This window comes from Emys orbicularis, chromosome 1 (genome assembly GCF_028017835.1).
Source record: "Emys orbicularis isolate rEmyOrb1 chromosome 1, rEmyOrb1.hap1, whole genome shotgun sequence".
Classification (NCBI taxonomy): domain Eukaryota; kingdom Metazoa; phylum Chordata; order Testudines; family Emydidae; genus Emys; species Emys orbicularis.
Genome location: NC_088683.1, coordinates 123340425 through 123362202, shown reverse-complemented (window position 1 = coordinate 123362202; position 21778 = coordinate 123340425). Strand labels below are relative to the sequence as shown.

The window sequence follows — 21778 nt, the reverse complement described above, 5'->3', positions numbered from 1 at the left end:
AGTATGTTAAATGTGACCAGCAAAGGAATTTTTTTAAAAATCAGGCTTGCTCCTGTTTTGCTTCTTCATGATACATAAAGAAAACCCAAAAGATTTGCTTGGGCTTTCACAATTTTTTGTCCCTTTGCAAGTTTTTTTCCCTTGAAAATATCTGGAATGTCAGCTGTGGTCTTTGGTTTGGCTAGAAGAACTCTTGTAGCTCTCAGCAGATTGCTACTGTCATAATTGGAGAGGTGGGTGGATGCATCTTTAACTAAAGCTTCCTTTATCCAAAATGTTAATTAGTCATGGAAGTTTTTTCTTTTTTAAAACAAAATAGACTAGATAGGACCTGAACTCGTACTGCACAAGGAATGCTGAGCATCTGACCAACACAAATGCATTTCAAGAAACCCTTCAGGCCTTCTTTAGTCATCAAAACAGTAAAAGAAAGGGCACAAGCCTATTTTTCTTCTCCTTTGCAGGTCACTGGTCTCCAATTTCTAGAGTTTTACAATCATAAATTCCTATTTTTAAAATGTTTTTTCTTTCTTGGAGCGCGAAGGACAAATGAAAGGAAAATAATTGACAGAGGGAAACATTAAAAATAACTAGTGCTGTAAAGTGCACAAAACAAACAAATAAAAAAAGAAATAAAATGTTCCCTTCCAATCTCTTATTTTATTGCAGTAGCAACCACTACATGTGGCTATAGTCATCTTATGGCTGGTCTACATGGTAAGGCTATACACACTACTGTGATGTGATTTCTAAAATACACTAAGGTGTTGCACATTAATTAGTTCGTCAGACCCTGCTGGTGTGCACTAAAGGTTCCCAGTGTGCTTTAACATAGTGCTGGGTTAAAGCGCACTGTAAACCTTCCGATCCCACAAGCAGGGTCTATATGGACCAATTAATATATAACACCTTAGTGCACTATAGAAATCACACTTAGTGTGCGTTACACCATCATGTAGACAAGCCCTTAGATGTGGTTTGTTAAAATTGTAAAAATACAATTTTAGATGTGTGATTTTTAAGTTGAGCTCTGCTGAAATTGTTTGGGATACGAAGGTATGGAAAGGTTAACTGAAACAATACAAATACAAGTATAAGCAATATGTTGTTACTGCATGTAGACAATTAGGAAAAACTGACTTCTTATATTCTCCCTCATGCTGTTGGGATTTTTTGAGTAAAGAGAACTAGACTGAATTAAGTGCATTGGAAGACTAAGTGCTCATTGGGTGGAATAAACAGTAAGAGCTACAATAAAATTATCTCAATCTACTGGTAAGAGGAAGAATCTCCCACTCATTTGCCACACTGAGGCTGTAGCTATTTTTTTTAAGTGCCATCTATATCAGATAGGCAGCTTATTATCTGCTTTTCTTAAGTGAGGCCTGTTTTCTCAGACAGACAAAATTATTTCTCCATTTATGAGAGATAAAGTGAATGAGGTAATCCACAGGGATTAAATGCTTTTTCAACTCTTCAAAACTAAACAACATAAAACTACAAGTTAACTAATGAAATCCCTTTAAACCACATTCAGCCAAGTCCCATAACACCAACATCTCATGTGCATGCTGAGTCATCACATCAGAACAGAAGCCAAGTGACCTGACTGGCACTGAACATTGCAGGTACTACGGGGGCGGGAAGAGGCTGATTTTAAGACATCATTCTTGAATGTTCTTTCAATTTGGCTAATGGGGGTGCAGCACATATTGTTAAAGTGAGGGGATTTTGACAACTGCCTTTTCCAAACACAACTTTTAAAAAGCTATTTTACATGTTTTAACAAGGAGTATTAGATTCCTTAAGTGAGTGTTCACGGTGAAGGAATCTACCAAGTAATTAATAGCTTTTATGGGGACTATATGAAGAAGAGAAACTGAGGCATTCAGCAACAGCACAGACCTTTATTATGAGTATATTCCAAGGGCAATAACATTAATTCTATTGTATCACAAGACAGAGGGCAATTCAACAATTACAAGATTAAAAAAAAAAAAAAAACACATTATTTCCTTGTCTTGAGAGAGACTGAGAATTCTGTGATGCTGCCTTTTTGGACATTTTGAGAACATACTGTTGCGAGTTGGACTAAAAAACCACATGAGGGCAAGGACAGAAAATGGGTAATTGTTCAAGGGAGTGATGTGTGTGGGACATGAATGATATGATTTGACACAGTGTCAATAAGGATTTCAGGGTTGTTAAGTGTAATGTTTCATTTCTCTGTGGTTTGATTGACTGAAATCCTCTTGTTGTACAACTAAAGCATTTTATTGCGGGAGCTGTTTCATTGGCATCAAGCAATGGACATACTATTTGTGAAATAAATATTATACACATATACATACACAAATATATATATACACACACATACAAATAAAATAACAGTTTCTACAAGGCACTTACAATATTCTGTATTCCTTGTGAAAGACTGAAAAACAGGCTGGAAATCAACATGCTTGGCACTAACCTTTAGTTGTAGAAGTTTCTGACTCTGAAACTGGTTCTGTCTTTTCTTCACCATTAGACTCATCAACTTCTGCCACTGTTGTTAACTCTGGCTCACTCTTATAAAGTCTATAATCTGGACCCTAGAAGATGAGAATAGTAAAAGGTAACGAACACTGATTTATCATTTAAATGTTAGTATCTTAAGAATCAAACAATGTAATCTTGCGGCTGACTTTGCTCTCATTTAAATATGTTATTTTTGTAAGCCAAGGCTCCATTGCTCAGGGGCTGGTGTAGTGATATTCATTTTGCAATTAACATGAAACAAACTGCCACCGACTTTCAAAAGTTATATAAACTGAGTCTGGCTGATGTGAAGAAGAAAGTTTACCATTATTATACAACGCTAACCCCAAGAAACAAAAAACTAACTATAAAAGGCTTCAACAGATACATGATTGCCAGGACTGGGGTTTGTGTAGTGTAACAAGAGTTCAGAAAAACCTGATTTTGAAAAAGTGATCAAAATATATCGAATCACCGTGAGAGTCTTGCTTTGATGTTTGATTCTTAAAACACGTTTATAAGCATGGTATATCTGATGAAAAAATGTCAGATGCAAATGATGCAGCTAGAAATAAAACTAATTAGCCAAAAACGAATTACACAGCACAAAAGTAGCCAGATGTCAAAATAAAAGTGACTGTGCAGCGGATGGGGGGAAATGCTTGACGTACACTGTGGCAATTTTAGCCACTTACACAGTAAGATCCATTTCTCTGATATCCTTGAACTTGGTGAATCTTCTTTTCTTCCAGCAGATGTACTGGGCCCCTACTATAACAGAGCAAGGAGCTGCTATCACTGGGCAGAGAGGGGATTATGGGAGGATGCTCTGTAAAGTCATAGGACCGAGGGAGTGGAGGACGAGGTGGGACTACTTCCTCTTCCTAAAGATTGTAGAATAGTCACCTTATTTAGATATGCACACCTTTTACAATTATTTATAACTTTTAAAAAGTATATTACTGTAGCTATACAAGCTTTGTGTTTTGGAATTAAAGGGACACTGTCATACTAAAAAGATATATTAACAAGCAACATTGTTTTACTAACACCATCTAGATTCAGAGATTGAAATACTTCTCTTTTAAATCTCATTTTCACCATTTACTTTCTGCATCTCACTCAGCTAGTTATGCTTTCATTTCTATCTGTTGTACTTTCTGCCTCTCATGCACAGACATGCTTCTGTTGTGACTAAGCATACTGATTTTGTTACCCCACCGTTTTAATTGAAATTCAATATTATTAAAAGATTTTGGTGCATATTAGATTTTCTATAACCTTTATAAACCAAGCTTAAATTTTGAGTGTAACACGTTGACAGTGTCCCTTTAAAGCTATGATTTCTAGACATTATGGGCCTGATTTCCAGATGGGTTGAACACTTGGAGCTGCCATCGATTTAATCTGTTGTTGGGGTGCTCGGCACATCTGCGAACCAGGCTTTATATATGAAGAGAGATGTAAAACAATATAATTTTTCTCTCCATGAAATGTGTGTGTGGGGAAAAAAATCAGGATTTACACTTTTGGGGTAGAGGCCTGGGAACAAAAAAGGGTGAGGAATGGGGACACAGAATCATGAATTGGTAAGAATATGAAGTCACAGAAGAAATGAAAAATTTAGAATTACTATATGGGACTTTAACCTTCAAAAGTAATCCAATAATTCAGTAACGGATCTGCCAATTTAAATATACTGAATACACATTTCTGATACCATTAGAAGAGTTCAGAAATAATTTTAGTCAGCCAATAATTTTTAATTCAGAAATTCATTGATGCTAAAATATAAAACTACTAAAATCATACCTCATTTTTACATTTAATAGCTGAAAAAGACTTTGATCCGATGGTACCTGTTTAAAAAAACATGAAAATCGGTTTACAATAAATAACTATTTATGAACTAGAACAAAAGCCTGCCTCTGTATTGACCGAAAGGCTTAAACACAGTAATTTCAACTGGTAAATAATTTCAGTTACTCTTGTTTCCAGCCACTATGATATCAAACAGTTTTCAGTCAAGCAAAAAAGCAATTAAAGTTTATTCCCTAGAAGTACAATGTGGTTTAATAAAAGCAGCCCATTTACCTGTCTCTGTAGAACTTCTTTGTTGTTTATGTTTACTCAAACCTTCCATGACATCTTGAATTCTCCAAAGTTCCTTCTGAATCTGAGCACGCTGTATACCTGCTGACTCAGTCTGCCGGTAAAAAGACATGGGACAGCACGTATAATATGGTGGAAGAACAAACAATTTTACTGTCTGTAGACAGTACACAATGTTCTCTCCTTAGTGAAAGGAACCAGGATTTAGGAAGCAATCTGATAATTGACACTCCCCATCCACACTGATATAATGTTCACACTATCTGGAGGTTAGTGTATCCTCTCCAGGGTGGTTAGTGAAGTAGCCACCATCACAACAATTGACTGCTCACACATTCCAGCTGCCTGATTCAGCGGCTTTGCAAATCTCATCTTCCAAAATGAAAATTAAGCAATTTGACAGTAGAGCATTTCACTAGTGACAAAGGAGGACACAATGTCTCAATCTACAAAGGAGAATGGAAACAAGGGAATTCACCACTGTACACATTACCACAGCTCTGCTCTGTGGGATGATTCTTCATATGTTGAGCTGTTTGCATGTCTTGCATTGGCCAAAAGGGAACACCATCAGTACAGACTCGTAGGTGGATCCAATCAACATGAAAGCAGCATGACTGACAGTGTGGAATTGAGTTTGTCTTTGTCCTGAATGAACTACTCTACACTGATGAATAAACTATGGGCCGATGTGTGCCCCCATATCCATTCAAAATTTGTGCCAATGGGTCTGCTGTGTACTTATTTCCCTGCTCCTACCAATCATCTGCAATATCCCTTCCATGGTTGTGTGTGGAAAGCCAATCTGTAGCATGCATGGCTTGTGGCGCTCCTCTGCACAGGGTTCCCTACACTCCCCCCGCCCCCCCCCCCAGTGGTTCCCAAACTTGTTCCGCCGCTTCTGCAGGGAAAGCCCCTGGCGGGCCGGGCCGGTTTGTGTACCTGCCACGTCCGCAGGTTTGGCCAATTGCGGCTCCCAGTGGCTGTGGTTTGCTGCTCCAGGCCAAGCAGCGAACCGCGGCCACTGGGAGCCGCGATCAGCCAAACCTGCGGACGCGGCAGGTACACAAACCGGCCTGGCCCGCCAGGGGCTTTCCCTGCAAAAGAGGCGGAACAAGTTTGGGAACCACTGACTTATTGCATTAGAAATTTAAGACTTGTCATCATGCTAGGTACCTACAGTATCTTCCAGGAATACCAGGGTAGACATGCAGAGTACCAAAGTGTAAAACCTAATTAAGAGAAGAAGGAATTTTTATTCAGACTGTTCAACTATTTTTGCTTGGCTTTGCTACCACTGATTTAACTCAGCTGCTTGATAGTCACTTAGGAAGAAGAATTTCTGTGTTAAATTTGTAACACATCTGCTCCTCCAATTAAGGCTTGAAACATTTCCATTTCTGTGGCTCCTTCAAGGGCATGTTAAGAAAAAATTAGGAAGACTAGACATGATATGCCTCATATTTCCAAAGTAATAAAACAGGGCAAAAATGAAATACATAATATTCCCCCCCTTCTCCCCAGAAAAACAAAAAACCCAAACTACCATTTTGGCCATTACAGTAATACAAATAATAAAAAATAATACCAAAAAAGCAGCAAAGGACAATCTCATTTTTCCCTCCTCTTCCTTTTATTGAAGAATTATTTTATTTTCTTTTATTCTTTCAGGAAGAATCAAACAGGCATGAAATAAAGAGGTTGTTTGTTTTAACTTTGTATTTTAAACAGATTTAAAATCATATTACAATTCTTCTATACCTGAACTTCCCCAAGTCGGTCCAGCTGCTCCTGCATATGGTTCCTTGTAATTGTTACATCATATTCTAATTTGTCATACTCCCTCCATGCTCTTTCCAGTTCCTTAATTTAGAAGAAAAGTAGTATTGAGATCTCACGTTAGGTGTTGACAAGTTAAAAAGAGATGTTAGCGGTTTAAAAAACGTGCACCATTTTTTTCTCAGCTCAGCAGATGCAAGTTCAGCAGTACCTCTCAAGAACAAATTAAGAAATTCATTTTGGTCCTGTTTAAAAATAGTTTTTCAATTTCAATTGGTGTTTCATCTATTTTCTTCTGTGGGCAACAAGATAAAGAAGGGGAAAAAATTTGCTTGCACCTGAGAATTTCCTTCTTGGACCCTTTGTCTTAATTCCTCCCTCACACTCCAAACACGTCTGGAGACAAACAAGACTTTCAATTATCACCCACTGCAGCAGACTAAATTTTGTCAATTTTCCCCCACAGGATGCATTGGTAGATTTTTTTATTTTTATTATTATTTAACAGGACAAAAGTACGGTGTCTAATTCAGAATTAAGATTTTTAATAGTCTTTCCTCTGAGTTTTACAGATGCCTTCAGGCCAAGTCCAGAATCATGCCTTAGAGTGGATTATCTTTCTATCCATGAGTACGGAGGGTAAAAACTCACCCTTCTCTGAGGCCACTGTTTGAAGAGGCTGCTGCTTCCACCTAAGGCAGAATAACTCAAGCCCAGCTTGTCCTTCAACAGCAAGTAAAACCTGTGGAGTTGCCAATTGGGTCATCTAGACTGGCCAGGTAATGCTCATTCTGCATTTCTGAATCTCCGAATCGTGGATGGATGGATGGGGACACAAAGCTCCTCCTTAGAATTTAAAGGGCAAGATTTTTGTTCTGGGATTTTGTCTGTCACTTCCTGTTCTTCTGGCTGCTCAGGCTGGAGTTCTGAAAAAAGTTTATTTAACATAACCTTGAAAGGTGTCTGTCTTGAGTTTCTTTCTTCTTCTCCATCCAATTGGGACAGATGCCCTTCCTCTGGAGACCATTAACTAAGTGACCAAGATTATTTTCTTCCTTTTAAGATTCTTTGCCTTGTCTCTCTTACAATGCTGGAATGGTGACAAGTTGGAGAGTGACGTGATTGTGCCTTTTTTGGTCTTTGAAAGTGCAAGGCTTGTGAGACAGACATTGTCCCATCAAAGAGAATCAGGATTAACTTTCCCTTCTTTAGGTTCCCCACCCTTCCATCTATCTTGTTGATGTTTAATGTAAGATATTGATGGACTCTGGGCAGGGGTCAGAGTTATAGCCAGGATGTCTCCTTTTTAGGTTTGTTTTCAGGGGTAAGACCAAGGCTTCTGTTTATTGATGATTACGGTTTTGTCTTGACCCTTTTAAGAGTCTGTCCCGACTGATTTATATTTGGGGATCAGGCTGGGAGCCTTGGGCAGGGACAGGGAGCTACAGCAGGAATAGTATTTTCCACATACAGAAATGGTCTGAGTGTGGAGGGGCCATGCCTTGTCCAGGGAAAGGAACATAACCTGTCTGCTTCCCCAGGCAAACAGCCACAGTATTATATTTGTTGGCACCCTAGCTAACTGGCTAGCTGACTGTAGGGGGGGAGGGAGGTGATGGAGGAGGAGGAGGATGGGAGTGTCTCAATGATGCAACAGTGCTGTCACTCTTTGCAACAAGTCTGAGGCAGGGAGCACATTAGCAGCAGGACCACTGTGACCTGAGAAGCCACTTAAGAGCATCAAGAGCTGCAGGGGATAGAAGAAGCAGTAATGCTGTTCTCAGGTTCTGCTTTGCTAATGAGTAGAACAGCCACATTGCTTCTGCTGTTCCTTCCTGTTTTCAGTCCAGTTCCAGATCTGGTAACTGATCAATCAGCTCTGTGAGACACACTTCCAAACATGGTTGGAACTGGCAATCTTCCCCAGAGTTCCTGTGAAAAGTGGGCAGGAGGTGGCAGTGGCCAACCCTCCTTCATGGGTCTGGATTCTCCTAGGGATTATGTGTTTAACTAACATTAATCACTAAGTATAATTGGACCGTTGTATTTAGTTTTGTATCAGCTGTGTCATGGTGAACCCTGGGCAGTCCCACTTTAGGATTAATGACAACCAGCTGACATAGTATTAAATATAATAAATCTTTTCTAGACAAGAGTATTGAATACTATGTCTAAAAAATGTATTTCTCTTGAGTAAAGAAGCCCACTGAGAGAATAAAAGTTTCAAATGACACAGGATGAAGAAAGTGTTTAAATTTAGAATCAAGATGACTGTCACAAATGGAGGTCTGTAGCCTGCCTTTTGCACCATTCTGGAAGCAGAGAAAACTAACAAAGGTTTTCAGTAGGGGCAATCCTATTCCCTAGCCATGACATAATGTCTAGTCAGCCTCTGACCACAAGGACAGAGAAAAATCCACCATTAAAACAGTGGAAGATGAAGGGAACACAACATTTGCAGAGTGCAGAAATGTTCCATTTATTTAACTGTATGCAGGGCTATTAATCAAAGCTTCTGAGCCTAGTGATGAGGCATCCATCTTGCTAAAAATGTTATTTGAGACACCGCTACACTATAAATCACATTCCAACCTGCTTTAATAGTCATCTGTGATGGAGAAACAAATATTTTAAAATGCGACTGTTTAAGTTTTTCTTTTCACTGTTAAACATTAAAACAAGTTGGGAGCTAGTGTACAGTTTTATATACGAGGGTCCCTCTGACAGGGTGTATCTGGCCTTTGCAGTTCCCTACAGGAGGCCTTGTGGTCCTACTACACCCTGTTCCAGAAGCAGTGAAGGTGGGTCCTCCAGGCCTGCTTAGGGAGACCTTACCGAAGCAATCATAGCTCAGGTAAAAGAAGCTGCAGGGGCGGTTCCTGGCTGGGACCAGAAGAGCAAAGAAGGGTGCTCTCTCTGACTAAAAGCAGCCCAAAAAGTATCAGAGTTTATGGCTGTCTGAACTTACATGCAGATTGAAGAGGGAGAAGAACCTGAGGATGCTAGCCCTGAGATCACGCTGGATATCCAAGGGCCCAGTAAGAAGAGGGCCAGGACTGGAGTAAGCAGTACGTGGCTACTGTGTGTAGAGTCCCGGGGTTGGAATCCAGAGTAGTGTGTGGGCCTGAACAAGGAGCTGAATTTAGAGGGCCCATAGCTAGGGATGAAAATCCTAGAGAGGGGAAATAGATTGCTTATTTGTTGGACTCCAATACATTATTAGGGCGTTCATTTGGATTTTGTGACTCAATGAATGCCAAGCCACTGAAGACCAACAAAGGTCTGCTGACAGCCTGCAAGGGGCACCAGAGGTGAGAAAAGGACTGTGGTACCATACCCAGCTGCTGGGAGGTGCTCAAGAGGTGAATGCCCCTTTACACTCCCACCCTGCTTCTGTTGCATGGCAACAAGTGGTGATTCTCATATAAACTCTGCTGGGCTATGCCAAGTGGATGAAGTTTCTTTTTACAACCTTTAGTATTCCACAGGTGCCATTCTGTGTATTTCACTTTTCAACTAAAGTTTTACTTAAATTCAATCCCTTGATAATATATCACACGCATATTACTGAAGTATTTCCTGACATCAAAGAGTCAAATTCTGCATTCTGTGTGGCCCCACTGACTTCATTGGGATTGTATTAGGCACAAATCAGAGCATAAATCTAGTCCAATACTATTACCCATCCAAACTGATAACCAGTTTCCCCCCAGCAAAAATCAAGTACTTGAACAAAATTATCCTTTTGAAACAGCTTACACTAGTGTGGGAAATAAGGGAATCCACTTAACTTTACATCAGTAGAGGGATTCCCTTCATAAATTACCAAAGCTCTGAAGAATAAATGAGAGCATTCCAATGTATGTTTCCACTGTGCACAGCAGCAACCAACAAAAAGAAAAGGTTACTTATAGTAACTGTGGCTCTTCAAGATGTGGTGCAAACGTGTACTCCACTTAGGTGTGTGCGCACTCAGTGCGCTGGAGCCAGAGAATTTTGCCTAGCAGTACCCACAGAGGGGTGATGCTCCTGCCTTGTGGCCGTAGCCCTTCCCCGGCTATATGAGGCAGCACCACCCTGACCCCATTCTGTCCTTTCACACTGAATATCACGAGACAAGACTAATGCAGAGAAGATGAAGGGAGGGTTGTGGAATACACTTCTGCATCAAATTTTGAAGAACTACAGTTACAGTAACTAACTTTCTTCTTCAAGTAGATGCAGCAAATTATTCCACTTAGCTGACTCACTCACTCACTTAGCAGTACCCCCCAGAAGGCAGGGCTGGAGTCTACCTAAACAAGGACTGCAGGACCGCCCTACCAAAACTTGCATCCTGAAAGATGCGGTGATGGCATAACGGTTTAATAAACATATGTACGGATGACCACGTAGCAGCCCTGCAAATGTCCAATATTGGGACATCACCGAGGAACGCTATTGATGTTGCTTGAGCTCTTGTAGAATGAACTTGCACTCGCGGAGGAGGCATAGCTGAAGCAGTCTTGATATAGGAGGTTATCCATTTAGAGATCATCTGAAGAAATCGTCTGACACTTCATACGATCTGCATGTGATACAAACAGGCAAGGCAAAGCACATAACTGTTTAATCCTGTCCAGAAAGAAGGCTAGACATTGCCTGACATTTAACGTGTGGAGACACTGCTCCTCCGGAGATGAATGACTTAGGAAAGAACACAGGTAAATATACTGCCTGCTTCAAATGAAACTGTGAAAACACTTCAGATAAAAAATTGGGGTGTGGTCGTAAAGTTACTCTGACCTTGGAGAGCTGTGTATAAGGAGGCTCTGCCATCAGAGCCTGCAACTCAGACTCTCCTTGTTGATGTTATCGTTACCAGGAATGCAGTTTTCTGACACAAAACCAAAATGGAACAAAATACCAGGGGTTCGAACAGAGATCACATTAAAGCCACTAGGACAGTGTTACAGTTCCACTGAGTAACTGGCTCTCAGACCGGAAAATGGAGATGAAGCCCTTTTAAGAATCTTGCTACCATGGCATTGGAGAAGACTGATCTTTTCTGAATGTGGGGAATAAAAGGCTGATATCACTGCCAGATGCACTTTCATTGAACTAAGTGCAAGTCCCAACCACTGAAGGTGCAGCAGGATACTCCAAGATGTCGTGGATAGAAGCCAGCATCAGTTGAATTCCATAGCCCAATGACCACACTGAAAACTTCTTCCATTTAGCTGAATAGCCCATTCTGGTAGATGGCTTTCTTCTGTTGAGCAGTACCTGTTGAACAGCTGCTGAACACCGCTCTTCCTCTTCGTTTAGCCATGCAGCAGCCATGTCATGAGATGCAGGGAACTGAGTGTAGGATAGAGGATGCAAACGTTATTCTGAGTGAGTAGTTCGGGATGGAGAGGAAGCAATATGGGGATGCTGAACCGACAGTATGAGAAGACTGGAGATGTGTGCTCCGCTCCCCCTTGCTTGTTCACATAATACATCTTGTCGGTATTTTCAGTAAGTATGTGAACCACTGAGCCCAGTAGTCCATCCACAATGACATACATTGTAGGTGTCCCCAAGCTCCAGCACGTTGATATGTAGTGAGGCCTCCTGCTCCCACCACAGACCTTGGACTTTCAGTGACCCCAGGTGTGCTCCCCAACCCATCAGGGACGTGTCGGTGACAACAGACCTGGTTGGCAAGGGGCAGAAAAGGGAATGAATGCCCTGGCGAGAGAGAGAGAGAGAGAGAGTGTGTGTGTGTGAGAGAGAGAGTGAGAGAGAGAGAGCGAAACCTTGCAAATTGGACTACCTGCATGCAAGTGGACATATGGCCAAAGAGCTTCAGGCACATCTGGGACACTGACGTGGAAAGCTGAGACTGCAGACTGAGGCAAAGATGGCAAATTGCCTGAAAACTGTCGGTCGGCAGAAATGTTCCTGAACGTGTAGAATTTACTAAGGCCCCAACAAACACAATTTTCTGAGCGGCAACTGAAGTTGACTTTCCAGTATTTAGGATGAGAACCAGATGGTTGAGCAAATGCAGAGTACTGTCGATGTGAGCAAGAACTTTCTTTTTGAACCTGCCCCTCAGTAACCAGTCACCCAGATACAGAAAGATGTGGGTTCCTTTCTTCATGAAATATGCCATCACAATGACCATGCATTTGGTAAAAACCCAGGGGGGCAGAAGACAAGTCAAATGGAAGCAGCGTGTACTGAAAATGACACTGCCACAACGAATCGAAAGAATTTTCTGTGGCCTGGCAAAATCACCACATGGAAGTAGGTATACTGAAGGTCCAGAGCAGTAAACCAGCCATTCTGAGACAACGCAGGGTGGACAGTCGATAGAATGACCATTCGGAATGTCATTTATCCAATATAATTGTTGAGGCCATGAAGCTCAAGAATGGGTCTCACCTCTACCTTGGATTTGGACACCAGAAAGTACTGGGAATAGAAACGATGACCCTGATGTTCCAGCGGCACCTCCTCTGCTGCTCCCAAAGCCAGTAAAGAGCAAACCTGCTTCCTGAGAGGGGTCCCTGAAGGACAGAAGGAGGAAGGATGGAAAGGAACTGGATGACACAGCCCAACAGTGGTGATTGGAGTACCAAGCATTATGAAAGTGGGTCAGCCTGTTCCCAAATGGAGGAAGTGGGGAGAAAGGAGAGATGACTGGAACACTGCTATGGACCAATGGAGTCAAACGGGGGGCTTGGGAGGCACTAAGAGAGGGCATGTGGATTATCTGAACCCCAGACCAGACTGCTTTCTCCTATGGTACCTATGGCCCTTTCTGGGGTAGTCCTGCTGTCTCCGGGGAGGGAAAGGCTTCCCAAATGTGTGCTGAGCCCAGCACCAGCCCTACTTTCACTGACTGCGAAAGAGATCTCAGGGCACCGTGCAGACAAACTCTCAGCTTCAGCAGCCTGCCCAGCCAATGGGGCTATAAAAGATGCAGGCCTGCAAAGTCCTGGACCAAGGGCGAGGTAGGAACCGAAAGGCAGAGGTCCATTGGCTCCTGATTAATCGCTGGCTTAGAAACAGCTGGTGTCAGCATCATCCTCGTCAGTACCGGACTCAGTGGACACCCCGTGGCCAGAATTGGAGTCAAGGGCATGGTGTCTCTGACCCTCCTTACATAGTATACTGGGAAGTGGTTGACAGGTCATGCTCCATCCCGTGCATTGGCATTCATCTGGTGCCGATCCGCGCTTCTTCTGGAGGAGGAAGACAAGTCCCCACAGGGCCTGGAGCAACCTTGGTCAGTTTTATGCGACCTTTTCCTTGACGCACTTGACAAGGAACAACTCCTCTGTGTCTCTGGAGACGCGCCAGCTCCATGATGACGATGGCCTTGGTGCTGAAGCAGGCCTGTTTGAGCAACAGCTGAAGATCCCTCGCCACCTAAGTCCATTTGGTGAATGATCTGCTCCTTGACATGGGCTTCACCTAGGCACAGCAAGCACCACGTGTGGATCATTGAAGGGGATTGCTTCCTTAAACAACGTCAATCCTGGTGAGGGCCATCACCAGGGAAACACTTAAACTACAGCTAACTAACACTAAATCTAACTAACGCTATACTATGGATACTAATTCATTATATACAACTAGAAAAGTCACTAAAATAGTGGGATTGGGAGATGAAAACCACACACAGCTCTGACTCCAGCCATGGGCGGTAAGAAAGAACTGAGAGGGCTCGGGGCAGTGCTGCCTCATATATCTAGGGGAGGAACTATGGCCATGAGGTGCAAGCACAGCCCCTATACAGGTACTACTACGGAAAATTCTCCAGCTCTGGCATTGTGGGCGCACACATACCTAAGTGGAACACACTGCTACATCTACTCTAAGAACAACATATAGTAAACTTAACAGGAGAATACGACCTCTCTGTGGTTGCTTCTATTGTATATTAACATATTTACAAAGGAGCCAATACATTTTTGGAAAATTAAGTGCAGCATCTTAAGTTATCATCAGAACTTCTCAATAAGATATGGTTTATTGGTATTATATAACTCACTCTATAATCAACTCTTCATCTCACAGAAAAAAGTTGCCAAATCAATTACAGTTTATATGCATTTGTCCCTTTTAAGGCAAAAGATTTCACCTGTTGACTGAATTAAAAAGAACATATTTTTCTATCTGCCTCACCAGAAGCTCGAGGTAAATTAAAGACAATTTAAAGATGCTGGGATATAATAAAGAAAGAACCCGCAGACAACTCAATTAAAAGTACCAACATGAAGAAAAATCGCTTAACACCTCATTGAATTTTACTGGCAAAAAATCTATTACTTACTGCAGTAGCTCGAGACACTTCTCGACAAGTGCTAAGCAGTCCGTTCTGTAAGTCATCTCGCTGTAAGACTACATTCTGTATGGCAGCTGGGTTATCTGCATTCATTTCTATCTCTTGACTGGCTGATAGCAAAGCTTGCTCAAGCGTGTACTATTATAATAAAAAGAATTAATTTTTAATGTTCTGCATCATTGGGTTGATTTTCTTTTTACTTTATCAGTGTTGTGATAATAGCCATGTAAAATAACATCCATTTTAGGTAATAAATATAATTGTCCTACTTTCTCCTTGTGTAGCTGCTGAAGTTTCTCTTCCAGTGCTTGTACCACTTTATCTTGTTCACATAATCGGCTAAGCTTAGTCTAGTTTAAGAGAATATGGTTGTAATTAGTATTTATTATTCTGCATATCATCTATATTAACACAGTATCAAATCGAGTATTAAAGTTTTGTTATTACTATATATTTAACTTTAAATGCTGTAAAGTTAAATATTGAATTTTCAAAGCAGCCTAAGACTCTGAAAAAGGCCCTATTAACTAGAGTATTACTGTAATTTCAAACAGCATGGGTCAAATGTAGTAACTAGTTATTCTACAGCTAAGTCTTCTAGATTTCACAGCAGCTTTTACTACAGCTGATCACACTATTTTGACCCACCTGCAGGCCATGGTTGGGGTACATATTAAGTAGATCCATTCTTTTCTATCCTATATTACAGAAGGTTGTTTTGAGCAATTACTCACCAAAGCCGAAAGCAAGCTTGTGGGAGCCCTGTGTGGTTCTATTTTCACACCCTTCTGTTAAACACGTATGTGTGACTACTCTGGTGATAGATTATTTGTTTTGCAATGCCATTAGCTTGAAGATGACGGGCAGCACTAAGTCTTTTACTTTACACAGTACTAAGTACTATCAAATTGCTAAAACACACAGACATCTGAATTTCAGCTGCTGATGTGTTCTGCGGAGGCAATGGTTTCTCTAAAAAAGTTTTCCATTGCAAGTTTTATTTTAAGGGCCAGCATTCTTCTGAAGAACTCATCAGTAGTATAAGCTTCCATTACACTGACAAAGAGATTCCAGCATAGGCAAAAATAAAATCTGTTGTCAGTTATGGTTTTTATTCCCATCAGAGTACATAGGGTATATAACGATTCTCACATTTCCTGTAATGAAATGTAATGGATTTTACAGTCAAATAAAACTTTACACACATACTGCTAGAATTTAACTAATTCAGAGACATTAGCTTGACTCATTCTGCATGCATCCAATCAGAAGTCCACCTGAAGGTCAGAGCAGCATAAGGCACCAGCAACATTTACTGCACTGGGGCGCTGCTCAGGATGCCCAGCAATACACTTAATTAGAATATCTTGTGGACAGCTTTCAACAGCTGGAGGGTAAGGCTAACTCCCCAGGGAGGGAGGAGGTATAAACAGACTGACTGACCTTCCCTAGGGATCAAACAGCCCTGCTGGCCTGGAAGTGCAGTTTGCCTCCCTTTGTGCTAGTAGGGTGAACCAGGCCCAAATTACTTACAGAAAGACCAGATGAAGCAAATGGTCTCAGCACCAACAAGTGGAAATGGCTTTAATTTAAGAAAAGCTGTGGAGAATCCGGAGATTTCCACTTTCAGCCTCCCTTTTAGGCATATTAACACACAGTGGTATCAAATATATACTGAGTTATGTTGTGAGATTGCACTGACCTTTTATCTTGCTTTCTGAAACACTCAAATCTGCTCTCAATGACATTTTTGCTTACATATTAAATACGGTTTCTTTTTTCTAAATCTCAAATGTAAACTTATAAAACAGCTTTTTACCTTTTACTGTATTAGACTTAGAAAGTAAAGTGAGTTGTCATCAAATGAGTGGAAAAGGTAAAATACTTGTATTTAACATAACAAGTCAAGTAAGGCATTGTACCCACCTGTCTTTTGTGTTAGACTCAAGTGGTGAAACATTTAGGGCTTGTCTACACTGGCAAGTTTCTGTGCAGTAAAGCAGCTTTTTGCACTCAAACTGCAAACGTGGACACACTGCTAAGCCACTTTGTGCGCAGAAACTCCTCAGTTGCAGCGCTGCAAAAAAACCCACCTCGACGAGAGTCGTAAGGCTATTTGTGCAGAGGCTCCAGCACTCTATTGCCAGTGTAGACACTTGATTGCTTTCTGAGCTGCAATTGGCCTCCGGAGCTGTCCCATAATGCCTCAAGTGACTACTCTCCTCACTGTTTTGAACTCAGCTGCCCTGGAGACATGCACCCCTCCCCTTCCAAAGCACCGCGCGCTGTGCAGAGAGCCCAGGGAGGGAGGCAGGGGCTGATGTCAGGGTTTCCCCTCCCCCAAGACTGGTTACTTCCTGCCGCTGTCTGAACTTACAAGACAGCATGCTGACACAAACTGTCCCCCAAAACAGTCTCTCCCCCCCCCCATACACACACTCCCTATCACACTTTCTCCTCCCCTCCCCCAACTTCAGTTGAAAATCAGCTGGCAGTGTAGTAGGATGCCCAAGGAACAATGGGATTGAGAAACCTGCATCATGTGATGCTGTGCGTGCCCCATGAGGCATTGCAAACCCTTCCCAAAGCACCCTGCGTCCAGTTGCACAGCTTGATAGCTACCACAATGCACTGCTGTCTTTGCCGCTGCAAGGGCTGCTAATGTGGATGCGCTCCAGTGTCACAAGGAGCACAGTATGGACATGCAACATTGTTTAATCCCAGCGTTTTAATAAAAGTGGTATAACTTGTGGTGCTGAAACTTGCCAGTGTAGACATACCCTTAGAAAATACTTTCTTCTATGGCCTGAGTTTAGGCAATAAAGCATCTGCAAAACCTTCTACAATTAATGTACATGGCTCAGTTGGACAGGACACATTCATGTTGTAATATTTAGCCTCAACTAACATGCCTTATCTCACATATTATATTCAGTGAATACGTAACCTTCCATTTCTGTCACTCACAGAAACCAGCTGAGCCAGTTTTGTGCATGTTTATAACTAAAATGAGAACAAACCATGTGTAAATGTAATGTTAATTTTTCCTGTAATCCCTTTATAGTGGCTGAAGCTTTAAAAAACTGAAATTTGACATGGGCAGTAGTCATGAAAAAGGACTATATGCATTTAATAGCTTTAAAATAATTGATTTCACAAACTTACCCATTTTAAAACTGCATATGGAACATGTACTTTAGAAAAGGCCTACAGGTCTACAAACAGTGCATCTAAGGCCTGGTCTACACAGGGGGCGGGGGAGAGGAGGGATTAATCTAAGTTACGCAACTTCAGCTACGTGAATAATGTAACTGAAGTTGATGTACTTACATCTACTTACCGGGGTGTCTTCACTGAGGTAAGTCAACAGCTGACGCTCTCCCGTCGACCCCGCCTGCGCTTCTCACCCTGGTGGAGTACCGGAGTCGACGGGAGAGCGCTTGGCGGTCAATTTATTGCGTCTAGACTAGACGTGATAAATCAACCCCCGCTGGATCAATCACTGTCCGTCGATCCAGCGGGTAATGTAGACAAGCCCTTAGTGTAGACTTGTTGATTCAAGAGACTTACATAAATAAGTATTGTAAATCTCTTGACGATTCGAGGGATTTTTTTTTAAATACACACACAAATATATATATATACACACATATATACACACACACTCCCCCCTACAAATTCACTTACAGTACTAGTATCTCCCCAACCCCAATACATTCAAAACCAGCTATGGGATATTTGCTCAAACATCCAGGAATATTTCCCCCAACTTCTAAAGCAATTGCTACTAGTTTTATATTAAGTAGTTTTTGCATCTAAATTTTATGACCAGGGTAGAAACTTCTACATCAGAATAACACAGTAAGCCAAAAACAAATACTTACATCTATATCCAATTCTTCAGATCTATATTTGTATAGTGTACCCCTACATTCTTCTTGTGTCAACTATAAGGAAGAATAATATTCCCATAAAATAACTTCCCACCAGAACCATGAAAATGATGTTCATCTTAGAGTTAAAATTTTAATACACCAAAATCAGATTCCATTTGAATGCCAAACATTTAATGTATGACTATATAGTTTGAATCAATAAACAATATTTAAATCTCAGTTACTTAATGTACCTAATGGAATGTCAAATAGGGATTATCAGAAGGAGAAAGGTATATCACAGTTATTTTCTCAAACTATTAAATCTTGCTAATTAAAACTGAAACTGTGGAATTATGTTAAGTTTATTAGGCATGCATAATTCTTCAGAAAAATGTTGAGTGCTATGGTTGCAATATAAAAATTCAATCAAATCTAGACTGTGTAGTAGATAAAATTACATCCTGATTAGATCCCCACACACAATTATATATCACTATATTAATTTTCATGTGTGCATTCTAAATATTATTATTCTGCTCTTTTATGTTAATGGCAGTGTATAGAAATTCCAGTGTGTTCAAGTGTAGTTACAAATTTACACCAGAGTAACTAAGAACAGAATTGGCTCTTTGTGTATACAGTGTGTGTAAGATATACAGATATACACACTTTTTTGGCATGTAGGTGGGATTTTTTAAAAAATGTGCACTTTTTCCTCAGCTTTCTTTTAGATACGGTACTCCATACTACAGCAATTACTGTAAATGGATACAATTCTATTTCTTGTGCTGAGGTATGCAAACTCTTTTTACCAAGGTTATGACTGCCATCCTACTCAGCAGTAGAAGGGATCCTCAGACTCTGATTTGATATGAGTGAATGCTCAACATATTAACTTTTTACTTCTTTTCATCTCTAGACTGACTGCTAGCGATATATTTTAAAATACTTAAAACGGGCTAACATATATAGATACCCATTTGTGCCAAACTTTTTATATCCCATTTTAGTTAATACATAAAAATATATGCATATTCATTCCTAACATATACATTTCCCCTCCATATGCATGTTATTTAACTGGAACATTTTTAGATCAATTGTGCAAAAAAGAGACTATAGAAACACAAGTCCAAAGGAGGTTTATAAATGCAAGGATTGGGGAGAGTTAAACATACAAGCATTCCAAACATACAATAAACCTTTAAAAGACTTAAGTGTTTCATTTCAAGACATTATTTCCACATACCTCATGCAAATGCATCTGGTGACAATTTAAAAGTATGTATAGTGTATTAAAACCGCATAGTAAATTTCTTTAAAATGAATATTTAATGAAAATGAGTATCAGAATATGAAAAAGCCACAGCACTTTTGCACTTCATTAAGATTATTATTTAAACCTCTAATAGCGTAGAAACAATATATATTTTTTAAAAACCCTCCTTTCCGAACTAAAGAACGAACTTAGGAATGGAAATATTTTAAGAGTGCGCTCATAAGCATGGTCAATATAAATCTGGCCCAGACTCCCAAAAATATGGTTAAAACCTTACACTGATTTCTGTTTAACTCAACAGGGACATTATGTAGCTTTTCAAGACCCCAAATTTATCTTTCCAGAACACTCTTAGATATTATGCAGCTTCCTTGGATAGTGATATACAAAGTAAATCTTTTCAAGTTTAGTGACTTTTTAAAAAGCTAATTTATTTGTGTTCTCAGAAGCCCAATCTTAATTATAGCGTAGCTTAAAATAGGCTGATGATCTATCATTCACACCTATTCCTATTATTCCATAATTATTTAGAAAATCTAAATGCACTTTTAATGAGATAGGTACAGAACTTCCACAGGTATTAAAACAAATTTAATAATTACTTGTAAAATACTTTGATTCAAATAGTATTAAGTTTGAGTTTGTGTTTACCCCACACAGGCAATGGAATGGTTAATGTGGGCCCATTAACAGCTGGCTGCACTTAGAGGGTGGGACAGACTCAATTAAAAGATGAGTCCAGCTGGGGGAGGAGCTATGTGCTTTCTATAAAGCAAAGAAACTAAACCCTGGTCTACACTACGCGTTTAGGTCGAATTTAGCAGCCTTAGATCGATTTAACCCTGCACCCGTCCATACGACAAAGCCATTTTTGTCGACTTAAAGGGCACTTAAAATCGATTTCTATACTCCTCCCTGATGAGGGGATTAGCGCTGAAATCGACATCGCCGGGTCGAATTTGGGGTAGTGTGGACGCAATTATCTGCTTCCACAATGGTATTGGTCTCCGGGAGCTATCCCAGAGTGCTCCATTGTGACCGCTCTGGACAGCACTTTCAACTCAGATGCACTGGCCAGGTACACAGGAAAAGCCCCGGGAACTTTTGAATTTCATTTCCTGTTTGGTCAGTGTGGCAAGCTGATCAGCACAGGTGACCGTGCAGATCTCATCACCAGAGGTGACCATGGAGTCCCAGAATCGCAAAAGAGCTCCTGCATGGACCGAACGGGAGGTACTGGATCTGATCGCTGTATGGGGAAATGAATCTGTGCTATCCGAACTCTGTTCCAAAAGACGAAATGCCAAAATATTTGGAAAAAAAACAAACAAACAAACAAAAAACAAACAAACAAAAAAAAACCTCCAAGGGCATGAAGGACAGAGGCTATAACAGGGACCCGCAGCAGTGCCACATGAAACTTAAGGAGCTCAGGCAAGCCTACCAAAAAAACCAAAGAGGCAAACGGCCGCTCCGGGTCAGAGCCCCAGACATGCCGCTTCTATGATGAGCTGCATGCAATTCTAGGGGAGGCCCCTACCACTACCCCACCCCTGTCCGTGGACACCTGCAAGGGGGGAGTCTCATGCAATAGGGGTTAAGGATTTTGGGGACGAGGAAGATGAGGATAGCGCACAGCACACAAGCGGAGAAACCGTTCTCCCCGAAAGCCAGGAACGGTTTATCACCATGGAGCCAATACCCTCCCAAGGCGGGCTCCCGGACCTTGAATGTGGAGAAGGGACCTCTGGTGAGTGTACCTTTGTAAATACAATACATGGTTTAAAAGCAAGCGTGTTTAATGATTAATTTGCCCTGAAGACTTAAAGAAGCCAAAAGACTGTGGCTTACCATGGCTGCCTGCAAGCCGAATTCTGTTGCCCGGCCCTG

General features: G+C 41.0%; 1 protein-coding gene across 2 annotated transcripts in view; it reads right to left on the bottom strand.

Moving 5' to 3' along the window:
• The window catches only part of PLEKHA5 (pleckstrin homology domain containing A5), a 280511-nt gene that overhangs the window by 17676 nt on the left and 241057 nt on the right, over positions 1-21778 (bottom strand). The window contains exons 16-23 of one of the 2 annotated variants that reach the window (XM_065422970.1): positions 18616-18678; positions 15001-15081; positions 14720-14869; positions 6394-6495; positions 4615-4726; positions 4333-4379; positions 3216-3404; positions 2474-2594 (exon numbers count right to left, since the gene is read on the bottom strand). In XM_065422970.1, coding sequence (XP_065279042.1) covers positions 2474-2594; positions 3216-3404; positions 4333-4379; positions 4615-4726; positions 6394-6495; positions 14720-14869; positions 15001-15081; positions 18616-18678 — 865 coding nt within the window. The remainder of the gene's footprint in view (positions 1-2473; positions 2595-3215; positions 3405-4332; positions 4380-4614; positions 4727-6393; positions 6496-14719; positions 14870-15000; positions 15082-18615; positions 18679-21778) is intronic. The other variant, XM_065422971.1, reaches the window with a different exon arrangement.